The 24,406-nt window shown below is 42.3% G+C and overlaps 1 protein-coding gene across 2 annotated transcripts; it reads left to right on the top strand.

The window, feature by feature from the left end:
- Positions 1–767: 767 nt before the first annotated feature.
- LOC138295931 (pancreas/duodenum homeobox protein 1-like) lies at positions 768–22,688 on the top strand. Of its 2 annotated transcripts, none has more exons than XM_069234582.1 (2): positions 768–1,249; positions 21,278–22,688. In XM_069234582.1, the coding sequence occupies exons 1-2, from the start codon at positions 871–873 to the stop codon at positions 21,553–21,555; spliced, it is 657 nt and encodes a 218-aa protein (XP_069090683.1). In that variant the 5' UTR covers positions 768–870; the 3' UTR covers positions 21,556–22,688. The 2 variants fall into 2 exon arrangements, with proteins under 2 accessions (XP_069090683.1, XP_069090673.1); XM_069234572.1 differs by having other exon boundaries at positions 768–1,261; positions 21,278–22,687.
- Positions 22,689–24,406: the final 1,718 nt, after the last annotated feature.

Here is a 24,406-nt window from a genome sequence, read left to right as displayed (position 1 = left end):
ATAATTGCATGATTGCCAATACGTTTGACTGTGAATGAACTTCTTTTTCGTTTTTCCGTCTCGCCTTCATGTTCATGCTCATGGCGGCCATGGCGCTTTGAACCGGCTCGCTTATGTCAACTAAGGTTTTACTTTTCATTTTCAATTTATGTGGCAAGAAAAGTCCAGTTAGGAATTTACAACGCCAATTGCTCTAACTGGAGCAAATGCGAGACCCATTGCATTGCAAATGCTTGTTTCATTACTGTCTTAAAGTCGGATTTGAAGGAGCACTGGAGCGTGGGACTGAGGTTTTGTCACCTGTCTCTAAAAGTAAAGTTTTAAAAAAGGTAACTGGATGCCTGTTTTGAGAGGCGAATGGTCTCACTGAGCAAGGAATGGGACCAGGAGGGCGTTGGTCCAGGGCAATGAAGATTCACAGTAAGTAATCAGATCATCTCCGTTTCTTAGATCGGAGTCTCATCAGTAACACATTGCATAAATAGACCTTTAATCCCACTGCAATGCAACAGGGAACTGTGCTGAATAGTATGCTTGAGCTTGTGAATAATTGACAGCAGTACGTTTCCCACATTAAGTGCCTTGAAACCACTTACAAAACGTTTAGGAGGCGGTGCCCTTACCTGGACTGGTGGGTAAATAGTGACAAGCCTTAAGTAAACTGAGCAAGCGCTAGATGCGTGCGATGCCCTGTAAACTCAGTGGGCGGGAGGGGGTACCTGTTGCCTCAGAGCACCCGACTGACTCCACAGTGAGCTGACTGAACAAGGAGCCTCAACGATGACGCTTATTTACCTATCAGGCATGGGCAGGGCGCCTCGGGAGGTCTGGGAGGACGGGACCCACTTGTCCTCTCAGGTTTGACTGCTCATGCACCTGCGCGAATCTCATGACAGAGGTGCTGCCACCTCGCCCCTGAGGCTGCCGACCATGGAGGGCGTGGGGGTTTACTTTGAGAATGGCTACGAAGCTCGAATAGACGAGCTGGGGTACTTCCGGCAGAGCCCCCCAGCCTGCCTGTACGCGCAGACACAACCCAGCTGCGGGGGAGCGCCACTGGAGGCAGCATGCGTCAGAGGGGGCACTGTGCACGGGCACTGTGAGCTGACAGCTAGAGCAGAGAGCGAGGCCTCCCACTACCTGCCCTCGGGCTATGCCTCAGACCCTGGGACGCAGTGCTCGCACGTCACGCTGTACCCCTGGATGCGGAATACCAAGGCCCAGCAGCCCCAGCGAAGCCGATGTGGAGGTCAGTGCACAGGTGAGCACTGCCCGGCCGCCACTCACCGCCACACAGCCACCACTCACCTGACCTGACACACACACCTACCATTCACCTAACTACTACGTGACCGCCACTCACCTCACCGCCCCCGAGGCAATCACTCACAGCCACATAGCCACCACTCACCTGACTGACACACAGCCACCATTCACATCACTACAACGCCGCAATCACCTCACAGCCACATAGCGACCACTCACCTCACCGCCACACAGCCACCACTCACCTGACGGACACACGGCTACCATTCTCCTCACTGCTACGCAGCCGCCACTCACCTCACCGCCGCCGAGGCAATCACTCTCGCCTCTCAATCACATAGCGACCACTCACCTGACTGACACACAGCCACCATTCACCTCACTACAACGCCACAATCACCTGACAGCCACATAGCGACCACTCACCTGACTGACACACGGCTACTTATCCACCTCATTGCTACGTGGCCGCCACTGAACTCACCGCCTCTGAGGCGATCACTTCACAGCCACATAGCGACCACTCACCTGACTGACACACAGCCACCATTCACCTCACTGCAACGCCGCAATCAATCACCTCACAGCCACCTCACTGCGACCGCTCACCTCACTGTCACACAGCCCAATCTAATTGCATTCACTCCTTCGCAGCCGCCACTCGCATCCCTGCCATGCAGCCCCCACTCACCTCACCGCCACAGAGCCTTCACTCATCGCACCGCCACAGAGCCTTCACTGCACACATGAATCACTCACCTCAGGCGCAGGCACCACTCACTGCACTGCATTGCAGTCACCCGTACCTCACTTACACACTCACCCGCTTCACCGCCATGCAGTCACCACTCACATCGCAGCCACGCAGCTGCTACTCACCACAAGCCATCACTCACCTCACTGCCACGCAGCTTTCTCATGTGGTACACGAGGGCCGCTCAGAGCACAGGTCCGCGATTGTTACATTTTAGAATCTCCTATTTCATATACACCTGCACATTTTAAACTATGTAAAATATAGCCGGAATTACAACTTAAAAATAAAAATATCCCAGTAGAACTAATTAAACAGTGCGACACCTCACGAAAACGAATAAGGCTGATTGTAGTATTGTACTGGTCATGGAAACATATTTGCTACACGGCTATTTCCACCTTTACGGAGGTGACACCAGGGGCAGTCTGTATACTGCTTGGTTCCTTCTTTGCAAGGCGTGCTGCAAACGAGAACGTTTTTGTTTGTTTTTCGGGAAGCCGCCGGGTTCCAACACATTTACTACTAATACGTAGTTTTTGTTATAGCGCTTGCTTTAGTTTGCCGTCTGAGCGCTGTGAATAACAGGGGCTACTGTTGTTGCTTAATATCGGAGCCTCTCTTTTACTAATCATGTCGCGAACAAAAAATAATGGAAAGAGTGTCATTGTGCAACGAAATGATACTGGGTGTTTTTTGGGTAAACATATTCATCTTTCGTTTAAAAGAAACAAACGAATCGCTCTATACACCTTAACAAAGGATAAAACGGGTATGTGTATCGCAGTAAACATTTAATTCGGGAAGAAAATTGTAACACCTTTAGTAAAAACGCAACCCATTGAAAAATAAAATCGACAATGGTTATTTAATAATACGCGTAACAAATATAGTATTTTTTATATTTTTTTATCTCATAAATTGCTATTGCAAGTATTGTCCGTTATGCTTAACGCTCTGTGCGGATATGAGTCGCGGACAACACGTGCTTATGTTATTTGGTGGTTACAGCACAAAGCATCTTCGCGGTTAGGAGCTTGTGTGCTAGGTTTTTTTTGGTTGCGCTTTTATATACTGCGAACTCGACCCGAGGGTATTTGGGCTCTTTGCATGAGCACCAGTTACCTTACACAAGGGAACATTCATTTTTGCCCCGGTTCACAGGATTGTGAGCCGACGCCGGGACTCGAGCGGGGCTCCTCAGCTCCAAGGTCCGCAGCTCTGGCCGTTGGGCCACATCCTCTCCCCTTCTTTGGGCCATCCTTAAACGTGACAATGACGTGTCGAAGTCTCCACACAAGGTAGGGTGCATTTGAAGACCTGCTTGAACGCTGCCAGTGAATATTTGCGTGGAGAATTGACAACTCTTTGGACTTCTAGAGGTTTACTATCCGGCCTCGACGACAAGCTGCAAACGTATCTGCAGCATCCAATGAAACCACCGCCAGCCTACAAAACGGCAACACAGTGTGGCCAATAAAACTGTCCCTTCTTCGTTACTCATTTAATAAGCTATCGCTAACTGCAAAAGAAGGGACTTAATATTAACTCCCATCTGGAGAATATAAATATGTCTTCTCCAGGTCTTGGACCTAGAGAGTGACCCAGCTGCTTCTCGCCCATTTCGAGTGGGTTACCCTAATAAAAACTAACTAGACATCAGCTTCCTGAGAGTACTACATATCTTTAGAATCTCACTCGGAAACTACCCAGGGTCCCAGAATGTACAAAGGGGCAGTCTCACATATACACATGAAAACTATGTGCTGCACAGGAGTTTTTTTTTTGTTTTACTATTTAGCTGTTTCCATATGTTTCCTCGTGAAGGGCGCAGGGTATACTATAGGGCAGACCTCTGCCCCTGATGCAGGAGACAAGGCCTAAAAAAGAAGTGGGTGTTTAACCAAGTTAGGCAGTATGTAAGTGTCATCATGGTGCATACCAGCGCGTGGCATTACAGGAAGTAACCCAAGACTTAACAGGAAGTGACATCACAGGAAGTGACATCAAATCTTAACACCCTACACATATGTTTATCAGGTCTGTCATGAGTCCATTAGAGCACATTGCAAGATTTAACAAATGAGATTTTGCATCTGGGTTGTGTTAAAAAGTAATTCAACCCAGATGCAAGACCTGGGCCTTAATTTATACATTTATTTTTTTAAACTCTGCTACAAAGAAATTGGCAATAAGGAGAAACGTGGCAGTAAATCTGTTCTGCTCAATTGTTAGCAGTCTGCATTTTAAAATATCTTATGGGGTTAAGGCACCAGCTGCAGAGATCTTTGTGTACCCCAGAAATCTCCCATAATAATAATAAAGGAAAGATAACTCACAAGGTTGATGCATTTGCTGGAGAGATCACTGTTTTATCTAGTTTGAGTTTTGAATCAAAGCATAGCAGGTAAATATGTGTCCTTCAAAGCACATCATGTATCACGCACTAAACAGATTTGTCTTTTATGTAGCCAGGTAAGCGGGCTACTGCTTTTAACACAGAGATCCTTTTGTTACTTGCAATTCATAAATTGTAATCCTTCTAATATAGTATAGTGAGCTATGAAGAAAATGTGACTACTCCACTTTGTAACGCTCACTGTCTTATGTAACACATTCTATACATTGCTTTACACATTTGCATGATTTATTGTCAATGTATGATGTGTACATTGTGATGTAAAGCGCTCTGACACCCTGCATCAGGATGAGTAGTGCAATAAAAGAAATAAAACAAAATAGTGGTATTTAAATTGTTATTTTTGTAAATACTGGGACAGACCAACACATCTGATATTCTTACAGTGCATGCATATGTCTTATATAGGGGCAATAAATAAAGTCAAAGCCATGCCTCTCTTAAGTACTTGTGAATAAAAAACAAGTTGTGTGCCATTGTTTCCCCTCCATTGCATTTGCATTTAGGTGTGAGGCTCAAGATAGCTCCCAGTAGGATAGTCCATCAAATGGAGCCTTTTTGGCCCCATAACTTCGGCCATTGTTTTGTGCCCAGCTGGAACTTAGAACAACAAAGCCTCCTTGCTGCCTGCAGGTTGCTGCTCGGAAGGAAAGCAGACAACAAGCAGGTGTTGCTGAGTGTGTCCAGGTGTCTGAAAATTTCACTGGGACTAGTTCAGCATATTTCAGTGAGGGCAACTTATTGGCTGGGTAAACAGCATCTACCCCTTGAAAATAGTGGGTAGACGCAGTCTACCTGCATTTATCCTTGAATTGTGTCTTGCCCTGATGTCATATTTCCCAGCTCTTGCATATTTACCCTCTTTTCCCCAAAAAAATGAGAAGCCGGCTTCCTCATTGTTTGTTTTAGATGAACACAAACTCGTGTTGAGTTAATATTTTGATATATGAACCAGTGAATGATTCAGTGTGAATGTATGCATTCAAGGCACAGCTGTTATTAACTACAGAACGTACAAATGGCATTGCTAATCTAAAACATTAATTATATTAATCAGCATAGGGAAATAAAATGAAAATAGTGACCATTCTGAAAATACCACATGCTACTTCTTTGTTTGTTATGGCTACAGACAACTTTAATCGTCAGGAAAACTCATGTCATCCATTCTAAAAAAATGTTCAACAATAAGTACAGAGAGAATGGGTTTTTGGGCAGCCTCCTTCAGCCATAAGTTTTCAGTTGATTGGTTGGGCTGTCCACCAACGCCATGGAATTTTGAGGAGGGTTATGTTGTCCCATTTGATTTTCCATTAGGTTTTGCTGATGTGGCTCATGTCATTTTATTTGTTCAGACTAGAGCCAGTGTATGTTCTTGTAGGTAGTTGATGTCTTTTAATGCTGGGTTATGGCTTTTCTGTTTACAAAGCATTTTATTTGGAATTCTTTTATAGTTAATAAGACACTATGCTATTCACTAATTTCCCTTGCACTTTCATGTGTTTTACTTTTTCTTGATAAAATGTCATTGAATTTGCAGTTTTTTGCACACCAAATAAAGACATACAACCAGGTAGGGTTTCTTAAACATACAAACAGTACTGTCCTTTTGTCAAAAGTATCTAGAGTACAGTTTTATGTCATACATGCCATCTAAGTTCGCTATGTACAATGAAAACTTTGTACCTCATCACTAGTCTGGTGGTCCAAAACCTGGACCACCCGACTTGTTTCGGAGGAGAGCACCGTGAGGTTGGTGGGCTCCCACCTGGCCCTATTATGAAGTTTCCACTGGGTAGAGCAACAGAAACCGTGTGGCAGCATTGGCCTCTGCTCCTCATGGGGCCAAGGCCAATGCCAGTGCACAGAGGGTGCCCCCAGCACCTCCGGAATGCACACTGTCTGCTGCAGCAGAAAGTGCGCATTCCGAGGGTCCTGGGCAGGGGGCCCCCTGCACTGCCCACAAAATTGGCCCCAGCACAGCCTTTCCACCAACCTTCTCATAGCAGGGACCCACCATGAAAAGGCTGACAGAAAGGGGACTTGTGATCAACACAGCTGCACTGAACTCAGCACTGCTGTGGCTGGCCACAACTCCTACTGCTGGCACCCCATCAGGAACCATGGTCCTGGTGGTGCCAGTGGCCCCCTGGCGGTCCAATCGCCAGGGTCATAATATGGCGGTCGGACCGCCAGGAGTGCGTCGGTCTGACCGCAACTGTGAGTCTGGAGGTCTTAGGACTGCCAGACTCATAATGAGGCCCTTAATTTCTAAGCTTCATTTCAAATACACCCTTGTTTGAGGGAACAGCTTAACAATACTAATGCAGTCTGTTCATGAGATGGGCTCTGTTCTCAGCATCTATATTCTCATCGCCCAAGATTTTGCTTCGTTATGATATTTGCTTTCTAGGACAGTGGATGGAAACTCACACTAAGGGCCTGATTACAACATTTGCAAATGGGATACTCCGTCACAAACGTGACAGATATCCCGCCCACGGTTTTACAAGTTCCATATGATGTAATGGAGCCTGTATTAGGGCGGACGGGATATCTGTTACGTTTGTGACGAAGTATCCAAGCCGCCAAAGTAGTTATCAGGCCCTAAGTTTCCCAAATATGATTAAACACTTCATCTAACCAGCCATATTGGCTTTGCCAATGTTTGTTCATAAAAGGGGGCAATAGCTAACCTGCTTAAATGAACTTTTTAAATTTCAGTGCATGATTTGGTTTTGGTATTAAGAAGATACAGAGAAGTATCTAAAGCTAAGTGCTTTTAGGTGTCTGGCAAATAGGCCCTCCATTGCCTATGACACACATGGCCACCTACAACATTCCCCCGTCACTAAAATCATTGAATGCCTGATTGCATATTAAGTACCTAGCAATTCTGGAAGCGGGTCTCTTAGCCTATGGGTTTGTTTTAGGAAGCACCAAAAACAGCAAATGTTTGCCTCCTGAATGATTTGGACAAAATGATAGACTAAGGAATGGCGATAGTACTTTGCACAATAAACAGCTATTCTTTATTTTATACACGGAATCTCAAAACCTACTTCAGAGGTTGCAAAGAATTACTATACTCTGTGGCTGTATGCACAGTATGGATTTCATCTTTGTTGAAAAATCGACAAAAGCTGAGAATGAAAAGACAAAGGCAAAAAATCTGAGGAACGCTCTCAACAAGATAATCTAGATTGCACTGTGTAATTTCTTCATCTCTAGTTTTTTCAGTAATATTCACTTTTCATATTTAATTTTGATCTATTTATGTTTCTCATATTTTTGGAAGTGGACACAGCTCAGGCGTATATGCTTTTAAGAAAAACAGATAAACTGCTAGTGAGGAGAACCACCTAAAATATACCCAGTCTTTATAGAAGACAGATTGATAATCTGTTTTGTGTAACTCAGAGCAATGGAAGGGGTATGCCTCTTTTTTTTTATAGTGTGGCAGTTCGTGCAAGCATTATAGGAAAACAATTTATTTATTTCTGATACAATGACCTTCCCACCCTTAGTCCCTCATCCTCTTGGTCAGAAGGAGGGTATAAGGTAACCCAAACATAGGCAGTGTATGAGATGTCATATTTGAAAATGATGCTATTGTATGATTCAGTTAGGAGAAATGCAGAACTATGAGGATGTCCTGTCTGTTTAATCACATAAAATGCTACTGCCATGAGCACTTTAAAGGGATTTAAATAATAAAATTTTCCTACTACAAACTTACATTGTGTTTTTATGTTGTTGAGAAGTCTTTTTCCTGTATACTTAAATACAATTTCTCTGACCCTCAACTGGGGCTTCCGTTCTTTTCATTCAAAAAAGTCTTGCACAAAATAGTCAAAAATATTATCAGAAAGATAAGCCTACCATTTCAAACCACTTTTTTGGCACACAAGGCCAACTGAAACTCTCTTTTAATATTTTCTTCATTTTTTCTACATTGTATTATTATTTGTAAATAGTACAGAACGGATACCTTAAGTTGACTAACTTTTTTTTTTATTTGCAAGTTTTTGTGGTCACCTATCACTTCATCAAGTTGCGTGTGAAGAAGGCTTTGAAACAATAGTGTACAGCTTTGCTTTGACAAGTTTTATGTCTGGTCGGCTGAGCACTTGTAATTGTTAGTGAAGAATTTCAGAGAGCAAAGCCTGGTTTAACATTACTCTGTGAATTCAGACTATTTACCTTACAACTGGAGGGGAACAGAGTTAGGACTTGTAAAAAAAGATGTGCATTGTCGTCACAAGGCCTCATTCACAAATAACCCGAGTAAGTGATAGTTGTTCATGAAACAACAGATAGCTTATTTTTATCTGATTAATGTATCGATTTGTTAGCATCTGCATGCTAGCCTTGTTTGAGCTACTGTTGGCTAACATGCTACACAAACCAATACCAGTATAACAGATACATTTTTCATGCTAATTATGAAACTCTTTCAAGATTTTAGTCCTCACATTAGAAACGGATACCCTGTTCTTTCATTGACTAGACCTTTCATCATTAAGATTGTAATTCAGAGTCTAACCCATGACACAAATGCAGGACTTCATTCATTGCAATTTTCACCACTGTAGCCTTTAATGGATTATTGAACAAATCAAAGAGTATCCAGTTTGCCTGGATATAAATCTGTTAAACAGATTGCCAAGGATATATTGACCTGATTGGGCACCTATGCATCAAAATTTGAAAACCAAGCTCATATCACTAAGTATCATCTTATTTTTATTTTCACTTCAATGCTTTTTTTACCACCTGTCTCTCTAAAACCCAACTTAATTACATTATTATAATAAAAAAAAAGCTTTTCAGAATGCAGAGCCAGAGTTTTTGGATGCAATGTGTGAAAAAGAATGAGGGAAAGAGAACTAAGAAAGTGGTGGATAAATCACCTGTTATTGCTATATAGTAGTAGGGTACTTTATTGTTTGATACAATCATTATCACCTACAATGTTAAAATGTTAATTCGGGTGAAAACACCTGCTACACAGAATTCCTAGCATAAACAAAACGAACTCACTGGCTTATTTATAACAAATTAAAAATTACGATTGCTTGCTATGTAAAAATGTAAAGTTCAAATACTAAAACTGCTTCTCAACCACTAACTTGCAAACGCTCCTTAAAGCAGTAAGGTAATATTTTAACTGTTTGTCTTATTATTTCATTAGAAGCTCATTGTTAACATAATAAACAGCTGAATTATCACTTATAACTCCTACACGGTTAAACATAATTCAGAGAAGCAATACAATCATTTACTTAAACTTAAATTCTGCTGTTTTCTTCATGGTACTAACATAACCTGCATAGCATTTGCATATTGCTCTGTGGATCACCGCATTGAGAAAATTGCACTATTTCTGAGTAAAATAATGTAACTTTCAAAAGTTGTTTTTGACCACTGTTGTTAATTAGAATTAATATAATATCATATGAAGGCCAAATGTCTTTTTATTTTATATTCTGTATTCTTTTTGTAAGTGCCAGCAAATCATGAGTCTGGGACGACTGCTTTGTTTGAGATTTCGGTAACAGAAATAATCTTTTAATCCTGTGAAGTATTAATCCATAGTCTAGCAAGACTTGACTAAATATTAATTGGAAAAATATTGGTTTACATTTAATTTAGTGCCAACATAATTTTAATGCCAATCTCATTATTTCTCAAAGTCGTTTTTTATACCCTGATCCTTTTTAATAGATTTTCAATCCCCAGGAGCCATCACAGTTTTTCTACACATTTGTGTTCAGTGGGGACTAACAGCTGACATCATAGGGAAAATATTGTTTGCTTGGCTGCTAACAAGTGAGCAATGAGGAATCCTTATCTACCAGGGAAGTGAAAGAATCCTCTTCCGAATGACCAGGTCTACTACCTCTGGCCACTTGGCCAATCAGATCCCGTAATTTGTTCTATTGTTGTTAAGACTAAGGGCCCCATTATGAGTTTGGCGGTCCCATCGCGTAACCGCCAAACTTACGGGGAGGACGCCACCGCCATAGCAGTGACTTACTCCAGAGCGCATTACTATGTTCCCGATGGGCTGACCAGCGGGAACCTAGTAATACGCATTCCTGCCAGGCTGCCTGGCGGAAACAGTGCTAGGATATTGGCCTCAGTTCCTTTAAGGGAGCCAAGGCTCATATCCTAGCACTCCAGCACCCTTGGAATGTGCACTGTCTGCAGTGCAGTGCAGACAGTGCGCATTCCAACGGTGCTGGGCAGGGGGGCTCCTGCATGGGCATGGGCAGTGCAGGGACCCCTCTGTGGCTCCCAGCACTGGCTTTTCACCAGCCTTTTCAATGTGGGGTCCCCATCATGAAAAGGCTGGTGGAAAGTAGGGTTGTAATCAGCCAGGCGGTGCTGCGATCAGCACCGTCGTGGCTGAGTACAACCCCGACCAAAATCACCATGTCGGGAACCATGTTCCTGGCAGGGACGGCAGTCTTTAGGCACATCCGCCCACCAATGTTGTAATGTGGTGGCCAGACTTCCACAGCCGTGGCAGTCTGTCCTAGGACCGCCAGCCTTGTAATAAGGCTGAAAACGTCTTTAACTTGAAGCAGGACCAGAGAATATGCATTAGAGTTCCATCTTCCTGACAATCCCTCACCAGGGTGTAATGCTGCCTACCTAAAATCTTAACCAAAGTTTCCCCACCCGTGCGAAATGCAAAGTTGTTAGTGCTATCTAAAATATCCCCCCACTGTGCGAGTCAAGTGTAATGTGTAGCTCTTTCTCCCACGCTCATTGGAATGGAAATTTGTCATCTTCCTGCCTACATTTTTTTTGTTTTATTCTAGGAATGCAATGCTAGTCTGTAGAGCATGCTTGGAGATACCTTAACAAAGGGTGTTTTTAAAGGTGCATGAAACTCCTCTAATTTGCTGTAGTGTAACCACATGAAATTACAGTGGAAGTATGCAAAAATATGTGCAATTATGTGAAATGTATCTCAAACTCACAAAATTATCAGAACAGTCCATTCGTGTAAAAATTAAACTAAAAAATGTAATTTCTAGTTGATTTCAGGTTGCATTCCAAACATTGCTTCTCACATTCGGAGTTCCAGTTTGGTGCTAAAAATTTTAGTTTGGTTAGTTTGAGCTACCAGGGCTCGCAGAGTAGGCACAATCAACGTGGATAGGACGCGTACCAATGTCATATGCTCAGCGGTGGTTGCAGGAATGAATTGGTTCGGCTGCCATTAGGCCATGATCCAAGATGGTAAGTGGTAAGAAAGTATCATAGGAGTGGGATTCTTTCTAGCACCACAAGGGAGAGTAAATGCTGGAAGCGATATTATTTCACAAATGCAATGTCAGCAGAATGATATTCTTTTCCACATGTATCACGTTTTCCATGGCAACTGCGGGAATCAGCATTTGACCTTCCCAAGATGGTTCAGAAAAAATACATGCTTCATTTTGCCATTAATGATGTTGTGCACCATTAAGGTCAAACCTAAATTGGGGATGCACGCCATTAAGGAGAAATCTAGAAAACACAGTGGCAATAATGTTCTGTTAAAAAGGAGCTGAACCGATTTGTTGCAGGACATTCCTGAGAATTGACATGTTACATACAAATCAGGCCTAATTGTAAGACAAAAATGAGACACAGTAACGCTTCAAAGTGTGTATGTGAGAGGCTTAGGGCCTAGGGAACTAATATAGGTGATAATAAAGATCGTCATACTATTGTAGCCGCAGCTTGACATCAATCACGCTATCAAACTTTAAAACTTCGCACTTGTATAGTGCACTACTCGCCCGTTAGGGTCTCAAGGCACTGTACACATACCACTGTGGAACCCCTCCTGGGTTTTCCCTCTGAGGCACCCACTCCTGGACAACCCCAGGGTGAAGCCAGGCATCCAAGCCCTGTGAGAGCCGTTGTGGAGATTAAGCAAGCTATTACCCAGAGTTACAGAGTGGGACCCATTAATTAGATTAGGCACCGAGGTGAGAATTATCTGGTCCAAGGGAACTGAGCCCAAGAGCCACTGAGGTGGGAATTGAACCCTGGTCCCGGGCCATATCTCTGCATCAGGGTCTGCCGCTCTAACCATTGTGCCACACTTCTCCAAAAACACTCGTAAATGTAGCAAAGAGAAATATTCGATTCTCCTGCTGAACATTCTCCTGCTGAACACGATGCAGTTAAATGTTTAGCATTGCAGTTATAAAAAACGTACCTCAACTTCCTCTCTCCTCTCCATGGAGAATCCTTGGAGCGAAGGATATAAAGTGACCTCAGAATGGGAAGGAGCAGACACGGAGCCTGATTGTGTGAGGGGGGATGCTGGAATAACATTATCCAATGCAGGCCTTGCAGCTTTCCAAGATGTGCGGGAATAAGTACAACGTTTGGCATAAATATCCAGACAACATAATAACAATGAAGCTGATAGCAAATATTTACAGGTAGGGATTAGACTAATTTTGTTATAACTAGTAGGGATGTGTGATGTAAAATGCATTGGGTTTTTCTAATGTCATCTGTTTCTATGTACTGAGTGCTAAGATTACCATAGTAATTACCTATTATTGTAAAAAATCAACACCTGTGTGTGTTTACTGTTTCTGGGGACTAAGTTGAGGGTTCATGCAGGCATAAGTAAGTTCTGAGAATAGCAGGTTCTCTTGCAGAGTTGTCTGACCCATAACACTTTTAATCTGGAGAGCCCAGCATATCATAGGAAACAGTGAGAGGCTTTTGTCTGCTCTCATTTTCTCCAAGAAGATGTGCCATGCATTTCCAAGGGACTAAGAAGATCTAACCGGGTGTACCACCCTCCTCCCCCAAAATGGGGAGGTTCGCAACAGAAATACTGTTAAACACATGATGCAGAAGTTGATCCAATTGAAGTTAAAGGTGATCCTTTGCTGAGAGAGCTATGCTGACTGGTTGGAGGTGAATCTCACAAGTCAAAAGGAGTTAAAAAGTGTTGGGATTGTGACAAACATTTTTGAGAAAGTATTGATACTGGAGTCAAAGAAATGAACCAGTGTTGGAACAGTAGATCAGTTGATGTCATGGAAGTCAACTGAGATGAACCCAGCTGTTGGGAGTATCTATGATGCTGTTGAAGTAAATGGAGTTTTAAATTGAGGGGTCAAGGATGAATGAATACCGGAAGGATTATTCTAGTCTGATGATACAATTTCATTCAATTGAAGTCTATAAGGTGAACCATTGTTGGGAGGGTGTAGTAGGCAATTTCTGTTGTGCAAGCAGGAAATTAATCAATAGTGGAAGCATGACGCATGTGTGTATGAGAAAAATACTATTCAAGACAGTGGAGTGGAACCACTGTTGAAAGGGAATACAGAAGTTTGATCAATCCTGTTGAGGTCCTGAAGGAGAACCTTTGCCCAAAGTGCTCTGCTGATGTGGCGAACTATAATGCCAATGCAGGCAATTAGAGGGAACCATTGTTGAGAGAGCAATATTGTTTAAGACAGTGGAGGTGAGCAATATCTATGAGGGTGATGTAGATTGCTAGGACACTGATGCCATTGAAGTCAATTCATTTACTTTGCGTATTTTTGGGCAGGATTTAGGTATGGAAGAATCGTCAGGGAGTGGTGCATTCATCAAGGGTACATAAAGATGAATGGTCTTGCCTCTCCCTCTTTACACAATGTTGTAAACTTACATCATTCCTGATGCACCAAAAGGTCTATTAATAATACATGTGATCCAAGTACAAAGAGGCAATTCTGTATGCAGTGTGGACTACATTGTAACATTTTTAATGGAACTGATAATCAGTCAGAAATCAAAACTGGCCTTGTATTAAAGGTTTTCCATCCAGACGGCCCTAGCCCTTTTTTCCACAGTTCTCTCCGTTCAGGTATTTGCAGTTCTATTTCTCCATGATACACAAAGAACTACTGATATCAGAATGAGAAGGTACTGTTGGCTAAAGATATGATCAACGAGCTCAGGCTGTTCTGTGTTGGGTGCACTGGCTTACAGAGTCCTTCTCATTATTTGTATACTGGTGATTGCAGTTTTGTTTTTTCAGTATTATCACAGAATCGCAGCTACCAGAAGACCAAATGGCCTTAGATGGAAAGATGCTACTGGCTAAGTGTCTCACTAGACTGTATTTTATAAGTTTTGCCTCAGCTAGCAGCCTCTCTTCCCATGCCTCCTCTCCCCTAGAGAAGACAAATCAATCACTCAAACATTATTAGAGTGCAACAAATCACCCTTGAGGGTCTTGAGGTGCTGGAGCTGGATACTGCTGTGTGGAGGAATGATCATTCGAACATCCAGGTCTTTAGTTCTCTTCTGAAGCGCTGGAGTGATGGTGTGATCCTGAGGTACATGGGAGGTTGTTCTAAGCCTTTGCTGCTATGAGAAGAAGCGTCCTGCGCTGTTGGCTTGATGGATCCGTGTGATGTCTGCGAGGGAAAGGGAAGCTGACGGAGATGTCTGGCCAGTTGATGGAAGGGTTGGCGTTTGTTAATATGCTGATCCTTCAATGTGCAGGGCCTTGTAGGAGTGAGTTAGCATATAGAACTGGCATCTCTTCTGAATCAGGAACCAGTATAGATTTTTTCAGATGGGGAGTGATGTGGGACCTTCTGGGGAGGTCGTGTACGGGTCTTACAGCTGAGTTTTGCATCGTCTGGAGTATCTTCAGGAGGTGTGCTGTGATTCCTAGATAGAGCGTGTTTCAGTAGTCTAGTCTGCTGGTGATGAGGGCCGGCATGACAGTCCTTCTGGTGTCTGCTGGGAGCTACCTAATTTTTGCAGAGCATGTGAAGGGCATGGAAGCAGGGGAATGAAACTGCATCAACTTGTTTTTCCTTGGATAGCTTGCAGGTGTGGTCTGTTAGGGAAGGGTGTGCCCTGAGCTCAGCGGGCCCCCATGAGTCAGTCCATGATGAGATGTTGTTCCCAAAGATGAGGCCTTCTGTTTTTCAGTGTTGAGTTTCAGACAGTTGTCCTTCATCCAGACCGCTATGTTCATCATGCATCTGTGGAAGTTAGCTTTTGTGGTGGAGGGGTCCCGGACAGTGAGAGGATGACCTGTGTGTCATCATCATAGGAGATAATGTTGAGTCTGTATGATCTGACGGTGATGGCCTGGGGGTCATATAGGCATTGAAGAGGGTCGGTTGAGGAATGATCCTTGGGGTACAGATGATTTTCCTGATGATCTTCTTGGGCTCTGAGGTGAACGGTGGGAAACTGATCCTTTGGGTTCTGCCAATGAGGTACAAGAGTTTTTGAAGGTGTTTCCTTGAATCCTGATGTGGTGGAGTTTGTTGATAAGGATCTGGTGGGAGAAGGTGTCAAACACGGTAGACAGGTTCAGGAGGATGAGGGCTGCTGTTTCCCTAGGGTCCAGGAGGGCTCTGAAGTCATCTGTGGATGCAATCAGGGCTGTCTCATGCTGTGGTTAGCTCAAAATCCAGACGGGGAGGGGTCCAGGAGGTTTTGGTCTTCTAGGTGTTGGGTGAGTGGCTGGTTGATTGCTTTCTCGAGGACCTTTGCTGGATAGGGGAGCAGAGAGATGGACTGGTAGTTCTTCAATTCGGCTGGGTTGGTGGATGTTTTTTTCAGGAGGGGCCTCACTTCAGCATGTTTCTGGACCTCTGTAAAGGAGGCCGAGGTGATGGAAGTATTCAAGACCTTCCAGAGACATGGTGGGAGCAAGGGTCCATGTGTGCTCCCAAGTGTATGAAGTTCATGATGGAGATAGTGCCTTGCATGTTGAGGAGTTCCCAGTGGGTGAGAAGGTATTTGGGGTTTGTGTGTCCGCAAGGTTGTCACACGGTTCCTGGGAGTGAGTGATGTTGTTTTCGGTGACTGCGGGATTGGTGAACTCCTTCACGATGGTGAGGACTTCTTTGCTGTGGTTTGTGCTGGCTTTGATGTGGTCTGCTAGTGCATTTCTTCTTGGTTTCTTTCAGGAGGCGGTGGTACTGGTTGAGGGTGGTCCTGAAGGCGGTGTGGTCTTCTGTTTTTTTGCTTTTGCACCCCCTCCTTTCAAGTTGTTGGCAGTTGCATTTTGATGAGTGCAGTTCCTTAGTGAACCAGCATGCTCTTTTGCTTTGCTCTTTGTTGGTGGGGGTGATGTCATCGGCACTGTGATCTACTGGGAGAAGCTCTTTGTTGCTTGTTCAAGGCAGTATGTAGAGACTGTAAGCTGAGAGCCAGAGTGTCTTTCACTGGTCTTCTTGTACCTTTTTCCAGTTTCTTCACATGGATCTGGGGGGCATGGTTCCAGGGTAGGTGGGTCCAGAGATGGTGAAGTGTATGCTGTGGTGGTCAGACCAGGTGAGTGGTGTGATGTGGATGTACCTGACTTTGTCACTGGAGGTGAAGATGGAGTCGAGCATGTGTCATGCGTTGTGGGTAGGTTCGTGACAAACTGCTTGAGGCTGTTGTTGCTCAAGCTTTCCAGGAGGTCGGTGGAGTTGGCAATCGCTGTGGTCATCAAGGTGGAATTTTTGGACCCCGAGGAATATGTAGTGCTTGGAGGCGACTGCTGGCGTGGCAATGAGTTCTGGGATGGTATTGCAGAAGCTGGGTTGTGGTCCTGTTGGTCTGTAGGCAAGGTTGCCTCTGATGGTGCTTTTTCCGACTGTGTGAAGTTGAAAGTTGAGGTGTCATCAGGGGATGTCATACAGTTGATGGTGTCGCTGTAGATGATGGCGATTCCGCCTCCGTCTTTGTTGGTTTGATCCCGATGTGTTATCTTGCAACCTTTGGGGATGGTGGTGGCAGTGGCGAGGTCTGGTGAAAAAGAGGGGATGAGCCGGGCTCTGTGAGGAAAATAACATCCAGGGTGTGGGATGGGGTCGAGTCCCAGACCTCAGTGGCATGTTTAACTAGTGAACGTGCATTGAGCTGGATGCACTGGAGTTGTGTCGTGGTAGTCTCAGTCAATGTGTCAGGTGCGTTGGGTGCTGAAGGTGAGGTGGCAGTGTCAGCAGAAGAACAGTCCTCTGGCGGTATGCACCTGATCAGTGGAAGCAGTGGTTGTTGGTGAATCCTGCTTTCAGGGCTCAGAGGCTAACGATGGTGTATCTTCGTGGAGCGGATGAGCCAGGGGTCCTGGTGCTGGGCCCGGTGCAGGCGTGGATGGGTGGTGATGGGCTTGTCTTTGGGGCACCTTTGGCACACCAGTGGTGTGCCTCCTGTGCGCGTCTGCTGTGTGCTCCCACTGCAGCGTCCATTAAGTAGGTCCTAGGAGGAGGGATGGGTGATAGGAGGTGTTGGGTGGGGCTAGGCAGGAGGCAGAAAAATGGGTGGCAGGTGGGAATGGGGAAAAAAGGAATGAACAGAGAAAGAAAGACAAAAAAAGGCAGAAAAACGGGGGAATGGAGGGAGAAATCAGTGAAAACGAGGCAGAAAGCAGGAGAAAGCACTGTGAAAAATGGAAGGAAAGGATGGAATGGAGAAAACAATGAAAATGAGGCAGAAAGCACTCAGAAAAACAGGGGGACAGGAGGGAGAAAGCAGTGAAAAGGAGGCAGAAAGCTGGACTAAGCAAAAATGCAAAACAAAGATGAAAGGAAGCAGACGGAGTGCAACACTAAAGCAGCAAAAGTCATACAACTGAAGATGTTGCAAGGGATCAGTTCAATCTTGCTGCTAATACTTATCTTGCCCAGGATGGAAAGACACCTTGATTCTGGAGGGCATCAATGTGATTGTCTCTCTCCCTGGTTTTATCCCAGAAGTCACTCCTTCTCAACCCCATCCTCCAGCTGCACGTCCTCCACAGTCTCTAAGCAAGTCTATCTGTCTATTCTTAGTGGTACGAGACACCATATTTGTATGTCTCCACTGTTTACCGGTTCTCCCTTTTGTTCCCCCAGTGCCTAAATCCTCACATATAATACTCAAGTCCAAGGGCGCTTCTTTAATTTCTCGCAAGCAGTGCTACGTGACAAAAAAGAAGCAAACTAGGTGGAGAGTAAATGTCTGAGAGCAAACTACAGTATGAAGCAAAACGTAAAACAACATAACACGACCAGTAAAACAAACCAAACCGAAAGATTACCTAAGCAGTGTAACATATCTCCTGATTCTGTGCATGTTGTCTTAGATAGTCACCATCATTTGGAGCTCTTATTATCATCAGGAGGGAGCTAGGTGAAACAGCGTTCAAATTATCTAGAGCATCATGCCAGCAATAATTTATTCAGAGTGTCTCTGGTAAGATTAAAACATAAATTAGGATATTACAGAATATTATTTATTGCACCATCCTTTAATTGTCACGTTTCAGCCAAACAAGCCTCTCGGAGTCAGTGGCCCTGCTCATTTCTTTGGGATCCATAACTATGCTTACAAACCATAACTTAGAATGTGGGACTCAGTGTAGGGGGCATTATAGGACAAGCACAATTAAGTACGAAAAGCCATAGCTGTTTCCTATTTATAAACAGAGGCGAAAAGAAATAATGAACATTGGTTATTGCCATACTTAAGATTATCTATTATGGTGCAAACATACCTTTTTACTCCATTACAAGCATGCTCCTTAGTGTAACACTGCACACATTCAGCGTAACCCCTGCATACTCGTGCCATGAACCAGAACAGTGATCATAACTCACCCTAAATTGAGGGGAGATGGCTTTCAGCTAAAAAGTAGTCATTTAGGAGATATAAAATAAACAAAAATCTCAATGATAATAACAATTATTATTAGGGTTTTGTAGAGCACATACCTACCCTAACAGTGTTTCCCTGAGCTGAGCATTTTAAGTATACCATTGGACTCTTAGCATAGATATATGATTACAACAGTAATATCTTTAAAAGCTCTCAAAAGACCGCAAACCACCAACCAAAAGTAAGGACAGTTTCATTACCAAAGGTAAAGATTGCCCAAGCTGGTTATCCAATAAAATGCAAAATTCTTACCTAACTTACTTCCTCATTGTTGTGACTTCTAATTTAGTGATGCTTCTTATATACACAATTAAGTGTAAGTGGCCCATTATGTACTTGATACATCCTGCTAATCAGCAAACCCTCTCGCTCAAAATTCATGAGAAACCAATTTTGCTACTCTCACACTCATCATAGCTTCTCATATGCCATAAAGAGTTGACATTGAAGTTGACATTGAATTCTGCCTCTGTTTAATATTAGCCAAAACTTCAAAAAACACGTTTACGAAACCAGAAATGTTTACTTGATCAATACAATTGTGTGAACCCCTGTTGCGCAGATCCCTGTTGCCCTGCCCTTTAAGCCAAGTTACCAGAAACCCCCAATTCATTTGAGATTAAATGGCACAAAACCATCACAAATGAATCTCAGAAATAAATCATATTAAACTTTTATTCTGACTTTCTTCCCCAGCTAACAGTCCCTTTGGGAGGCATCCATTCACTTAGCAACACCCATCAAAGCACATTAAATTATCTGTTAATCGGATCAGATTATGCTGAATATGAACTAGTTTGCCTTGGAAAAATCCCTCCCACGCATCCCTAAAGTCTGGCTACGTCCGCATCACAAATGTCATCCAACATAAAACTACCAAAATAAACTCACTAGCAGTCAGAGACACATAAAACAAGTCTATCCCACGTGCCTGTATAGAAACTCACTTAATTCTCACTTCACTGGTTATGATCCCACCAACATCACCATCCGTGTAATGCAAACTACCAGGTGTCCTTGAAAGGGAACCACGAATGCTGGATCACCAAGTCTTGTCGACATCAGAATCTTTTTCCCACTCTCATGATGACAGCCTCCAATCACTCTGCCATTGGTTACATTTCTTTATGTACTGTTTAAGGCTTACATAAAAAAACAGTTTTATACAAGATTTATCAAATGTGGGACCATTAGATCATTTTAAAAAGAACCAAACAAACCCATACACCTAGCAGAGTGTACTAACGGGTAAGAGTAAAAACAAATCGAAACAACTGATATAGATCAAGTTTGGAAGACAATAGAAAGATATCCACCCTTAACCCAAAGAGATGCACAATAGATTCCTTCACCACCTTCTATCTGATCGGTTACTTGTCATTTGTTTCCTTTTGTTAGAATGATAAATAACAACAGTCATGGAAAGATAATGACTTACACAAGTAAAAACATTTTATTTCGCTATTATATCAACCTCAGAGACCAATTAATAGTCTGAGTTAGAATTTGTATTATTTATTCTTCAGAGGGTACATACAAATGAAGAGTTTTTTATCCCACAGAAAGGCAGACTCATAAATCAGTATAATTATGTTTTCATTATTTTAACAATATTTTGTAATACTTGCCATATATTGTTATTCCTATTGCAAAGTGTGTCTAATCAAGTTGTGCGACCATCGAGTTTCACCCATTGTCTATAGTTCATAATCTTTCTCTTTGGGTTCAGCTAAATTCATTCTCTAATGACACTTTCATATAAGATCTCCCAATAAGTACTGAGGGTTCCTTTGGTCAGTGACATGCATTCAATTATGACTTTTTACTTTTTGTGCTTGTCTCTGTATAAACACAAGAGGGTGTTACTCTTTTAAAATGTTCAAATTCTTACAGTAACAAATATTTACGGCTGACAACATAGCATCTTGATTTATTAGTAACTAATAACACCCTTTTTTCCTGAAAGAGGCTAAAATTGGGTGAATTGTTTTAATTTCTAAGTGCTTTGAAAAACCCTACATTGTACTGAAAAGCTTTTCAAAAGTACACGAGTAATGTATATTAGCTCCCCCTCAAACAGAAGATCGTTATTAGGATACCACTGTAAGTATATTCATATTTTGTGTAATAAAATATTCATATTTTGTTTTATGTCCGCACAGGTGACTTTTATGCTGCCCACCCTGAGTACGGAAAGCGGACCCGCACTGCTTACAGTAGGGCTCAGCTTCTGGAGCTTGAGAAGGAGTTCCACTTCAATCGGTACATTGCCCGCCCACGACGGGTGGAGCTGGCTGCTATACTCAACCTCACTGAGAGGCATGTAAAGATATGGTTCCAGAACAGGAGGATGAAGTGGAAGAAAGATGAAGTTCAACGAGAGGCAAGGCTGACTTCAGCACCAAATAAATCACGGACAACCAGAGGACTAACACCTTAAAACATACAAAGATTGCTCTCTCTAGTTAACGTTTATTTATTTAAAATTTGAATTTGAGGAGAAGGAACTTTAAAACATTTTTGTCCATCTTGACAAGATTATTGGAAGAAACAGAAGATAATTGTTTAAAATGATGCACATTCTTAGGATATTGTCCAACTGTGCCTTTTATAAACACTGTGAGGACTGTGTTATGAAACTAAAAGGAAAACACTGCCTACAATTACTGAATGGAGCACATATTTAAATGAAGTTTGTTTGTCTGGTCCAAGGATATTTACGTTTTTTATGTAGATTGTTCACTTATGTGTGTTTCTCCTTACATACCTGTAAATTTAGTGGATATATAGTTAATCATGACAAAATAACTCAGCAATACAAAATACACACTGCTTAGTTTAGTTGTACATATTTTCAGTGGATAAAAACACATTAGTGCACTTTGGATCAATAAAGATTGAAAAAAATATAAAGCATATCAAACATTAGTGATCAAAGATTTGCTGAAATCTGTGAAAAAAAATTGAGCTTTGTAACTGGACCAAACATTTTAAGCATCGTGGCAACCTGCGCAAGGTGAAAATCTGTTCCACATCCACAGAATCCCAAGATACAGAGAAATAATTTAACACCTGCAAGTTTGAGGATGGCCACAATATTTTGTCTTGCAACCACATGAGAATCCTCAGCAGATCAACTACTATTCAGGTAATTATGACAGTCTGCAGTAATTGGCTACTGCTTACATAACGTCAATTGCCCACATATGCAACCCGATCTCAGAGGGAAACAGACGCTGGCACTGATTCTGTCAATGAGGAAATTTCCAACCTAAATTTGGATGTTTACACACTCAAGTATGTGTTTACAAACATTGAGAATCAAAACCAATGACAATACTTGTTAATTTGCCAAAACAATACTTACCTTGTTTGTAATTTCATAACAAAAGAAACTAAATATTTTCATGGAAATGTTGACTTTTAGCACTGAGAATACAAACAACTTGTAACTTATTTAGCTGAGAAACATTCCAATATAATTTTAATGTTATAGACATAGTATTCAACTTTTTATTTTTTTATTTTTTTTATAAAGCCAGGATGCACTCCCCTTTGTTTTTCGGAAATAGAACTATCCTTACTTTATTTACAAAGTTTTAAAGAATTGATAGACAAAAAATACTATCTGCAAAGTGAAGTTACTTCACATTTTTCATATTACTCAATTCAGTTCTATTTTTTTTTTATTGTGGTTTACCAAAACATAAAAAAATAAAAAAGGTCAAGAGTCTTGCAAAACTACAAACTTCTAATATTTTTTGCAAAATGCACTAAATGTTTATACATCTAATTTAGTAATTACCAAAAATGTCCTAGTGATACATGTTATGATATATGATATATGTGATACAAATATTATTGTATTCACATTGAGCATTGTTCATAGTCTATTTTGTAAAAAAAAAAAAAAAAAAAAAAAACACTTAGCTACTAACACAGAGCAATGTCTACAAAGGAAACTGCACATAATCTCATTAATGACTAAGGGACCAGGGTGTGCACTTAGTCCATGGCATCAGCAACACTGTTCAACAGATTTACAACTGAAAAATGAAAATACACTTGTTTACAGTTGGTCATAGCCCTGTCTCACAAATATCTGAAGTTAGCACTACATAGATCAATGTTAAACCAAACAAGTGTCATCACACAATTACATACATAGGGCCTGATTTAGATGTTGGCGGAGGGAATACTCCATCACCAATGTGACGGATATCCCGTGTGCCATATTACAATCTCCATTGGATATAATGGAATCGTAATACAGCGGACAGAATATCCGTCACATTTGTGACAAAGTCTCTCCTTCGCGGAAATCTAAATCAGGCCCTACGTATGTAATTGTGTGATGATGCTTGTTTGGTTTGACACTGATGTTTGTACTGCTGAAAAAGTGAAAATGATGATTGACCAATTGAGGAGGCAAAAGTGGCAAAGAAATTGAAGGTGAGAAAGGTACAAGTTTTCCTATGATGCTTTCACTTTTTGTGCACTGTGGTAAGAGCTATCCATTCTTTCTGTATGAGGTTGGAATTTCCCTGGTGGGTGCAATAGTGCCACATATTTGAGCAAGGTTTAAGCAGGGTGGAGGGTAGATTTATAGGTTTGGGCATCCTTCTTGAATACGTTTGATGAAGTTATGATGTGTACGTTGGATGTGGAGCAAGGGCTAAAGGGTTTCCTTTGTTTTGGGCAGGAAAGTGATGCACGTAGCAGTGGTCCGAAGTCTGAGTTTATTATGGAAGGAGCACTGCTTTCCCAGTCTTCTTGCCATTGGTGGCAGCCATGATTTTATGAGAAGAGGGGTTCGAGTGGGACCTGGCAAACAAAAAAGTGACATTCCATGTAGATAATCATGTGGTTGCAGTAATGAACAATCGAAGAGTGAAGGGTCTTCATGCTTGCTTGTTAGATAAATAGCACTCTCTTTCGAGTATGACATGTCCAATGAGTGGATAAGGGCATTGTGGATATTTTGTCGCATTTGCAGGAACAATAGGAGAAATAATGGTAAAGTTGTTCTTGTCAGAAGAGTCTTTAACTATGACTACTAGGGCAAGTTACGTGCAGGCATGGGGTGAGTCTTTAGCCACTGGGGCAAAGAAATGGGGCATATGCGAAAAAGAGAGGAGATGGGAAAAGGAGGCTGTGGTCAGGTTTATCTTCTCTTTGATAGATAAGAAGGCAACCTGACAGGGGTTGTTTTTTTATCACAAATTCTCTTGAGCTACAGGCCAACAGCAGGGACTGTAAGATGTTGATGGGCTGGACAAGAGGGAAAGAGG

The sequence above is a fragment of the Pleurodeles waltl genome, chromosome 1_2, assembly GCF_031143425.1.
Source record: "Pleurodeles waltl isolate 20211129_DDA chromosome 1_2, aPleWal1.hap1.20221129, whole genome shotgun sequence".
Classification (NCBI taxonomy): Eukaryota; Metazoa; Chordata; class Amphibia; order Caudata; family Salamandridae; genus Pleurodeles; species Pleurodeles waltl.
The sequence above is the reverse complement of the archived record's forward strand: the minus strand, read 5'-3'. Positions and strand labels throughout refer to the sequence as shown.

Coding starts and splice junctions, on each gene's coding strand:
- LOC138295931 (XM_069234572.1), top strand. CDS start 871: ATGCACCTGCGCGAATCTCATGACAGAGGTGCTGCCACCTCGCCCCTG. Junction 1,262..21,277: donor ATGTGGAGGTCAGTGCACAG/GTGAGCACTGCC, acceptor ATGTCCGCACAG/GTGACTTTTATGCTGCCCAC.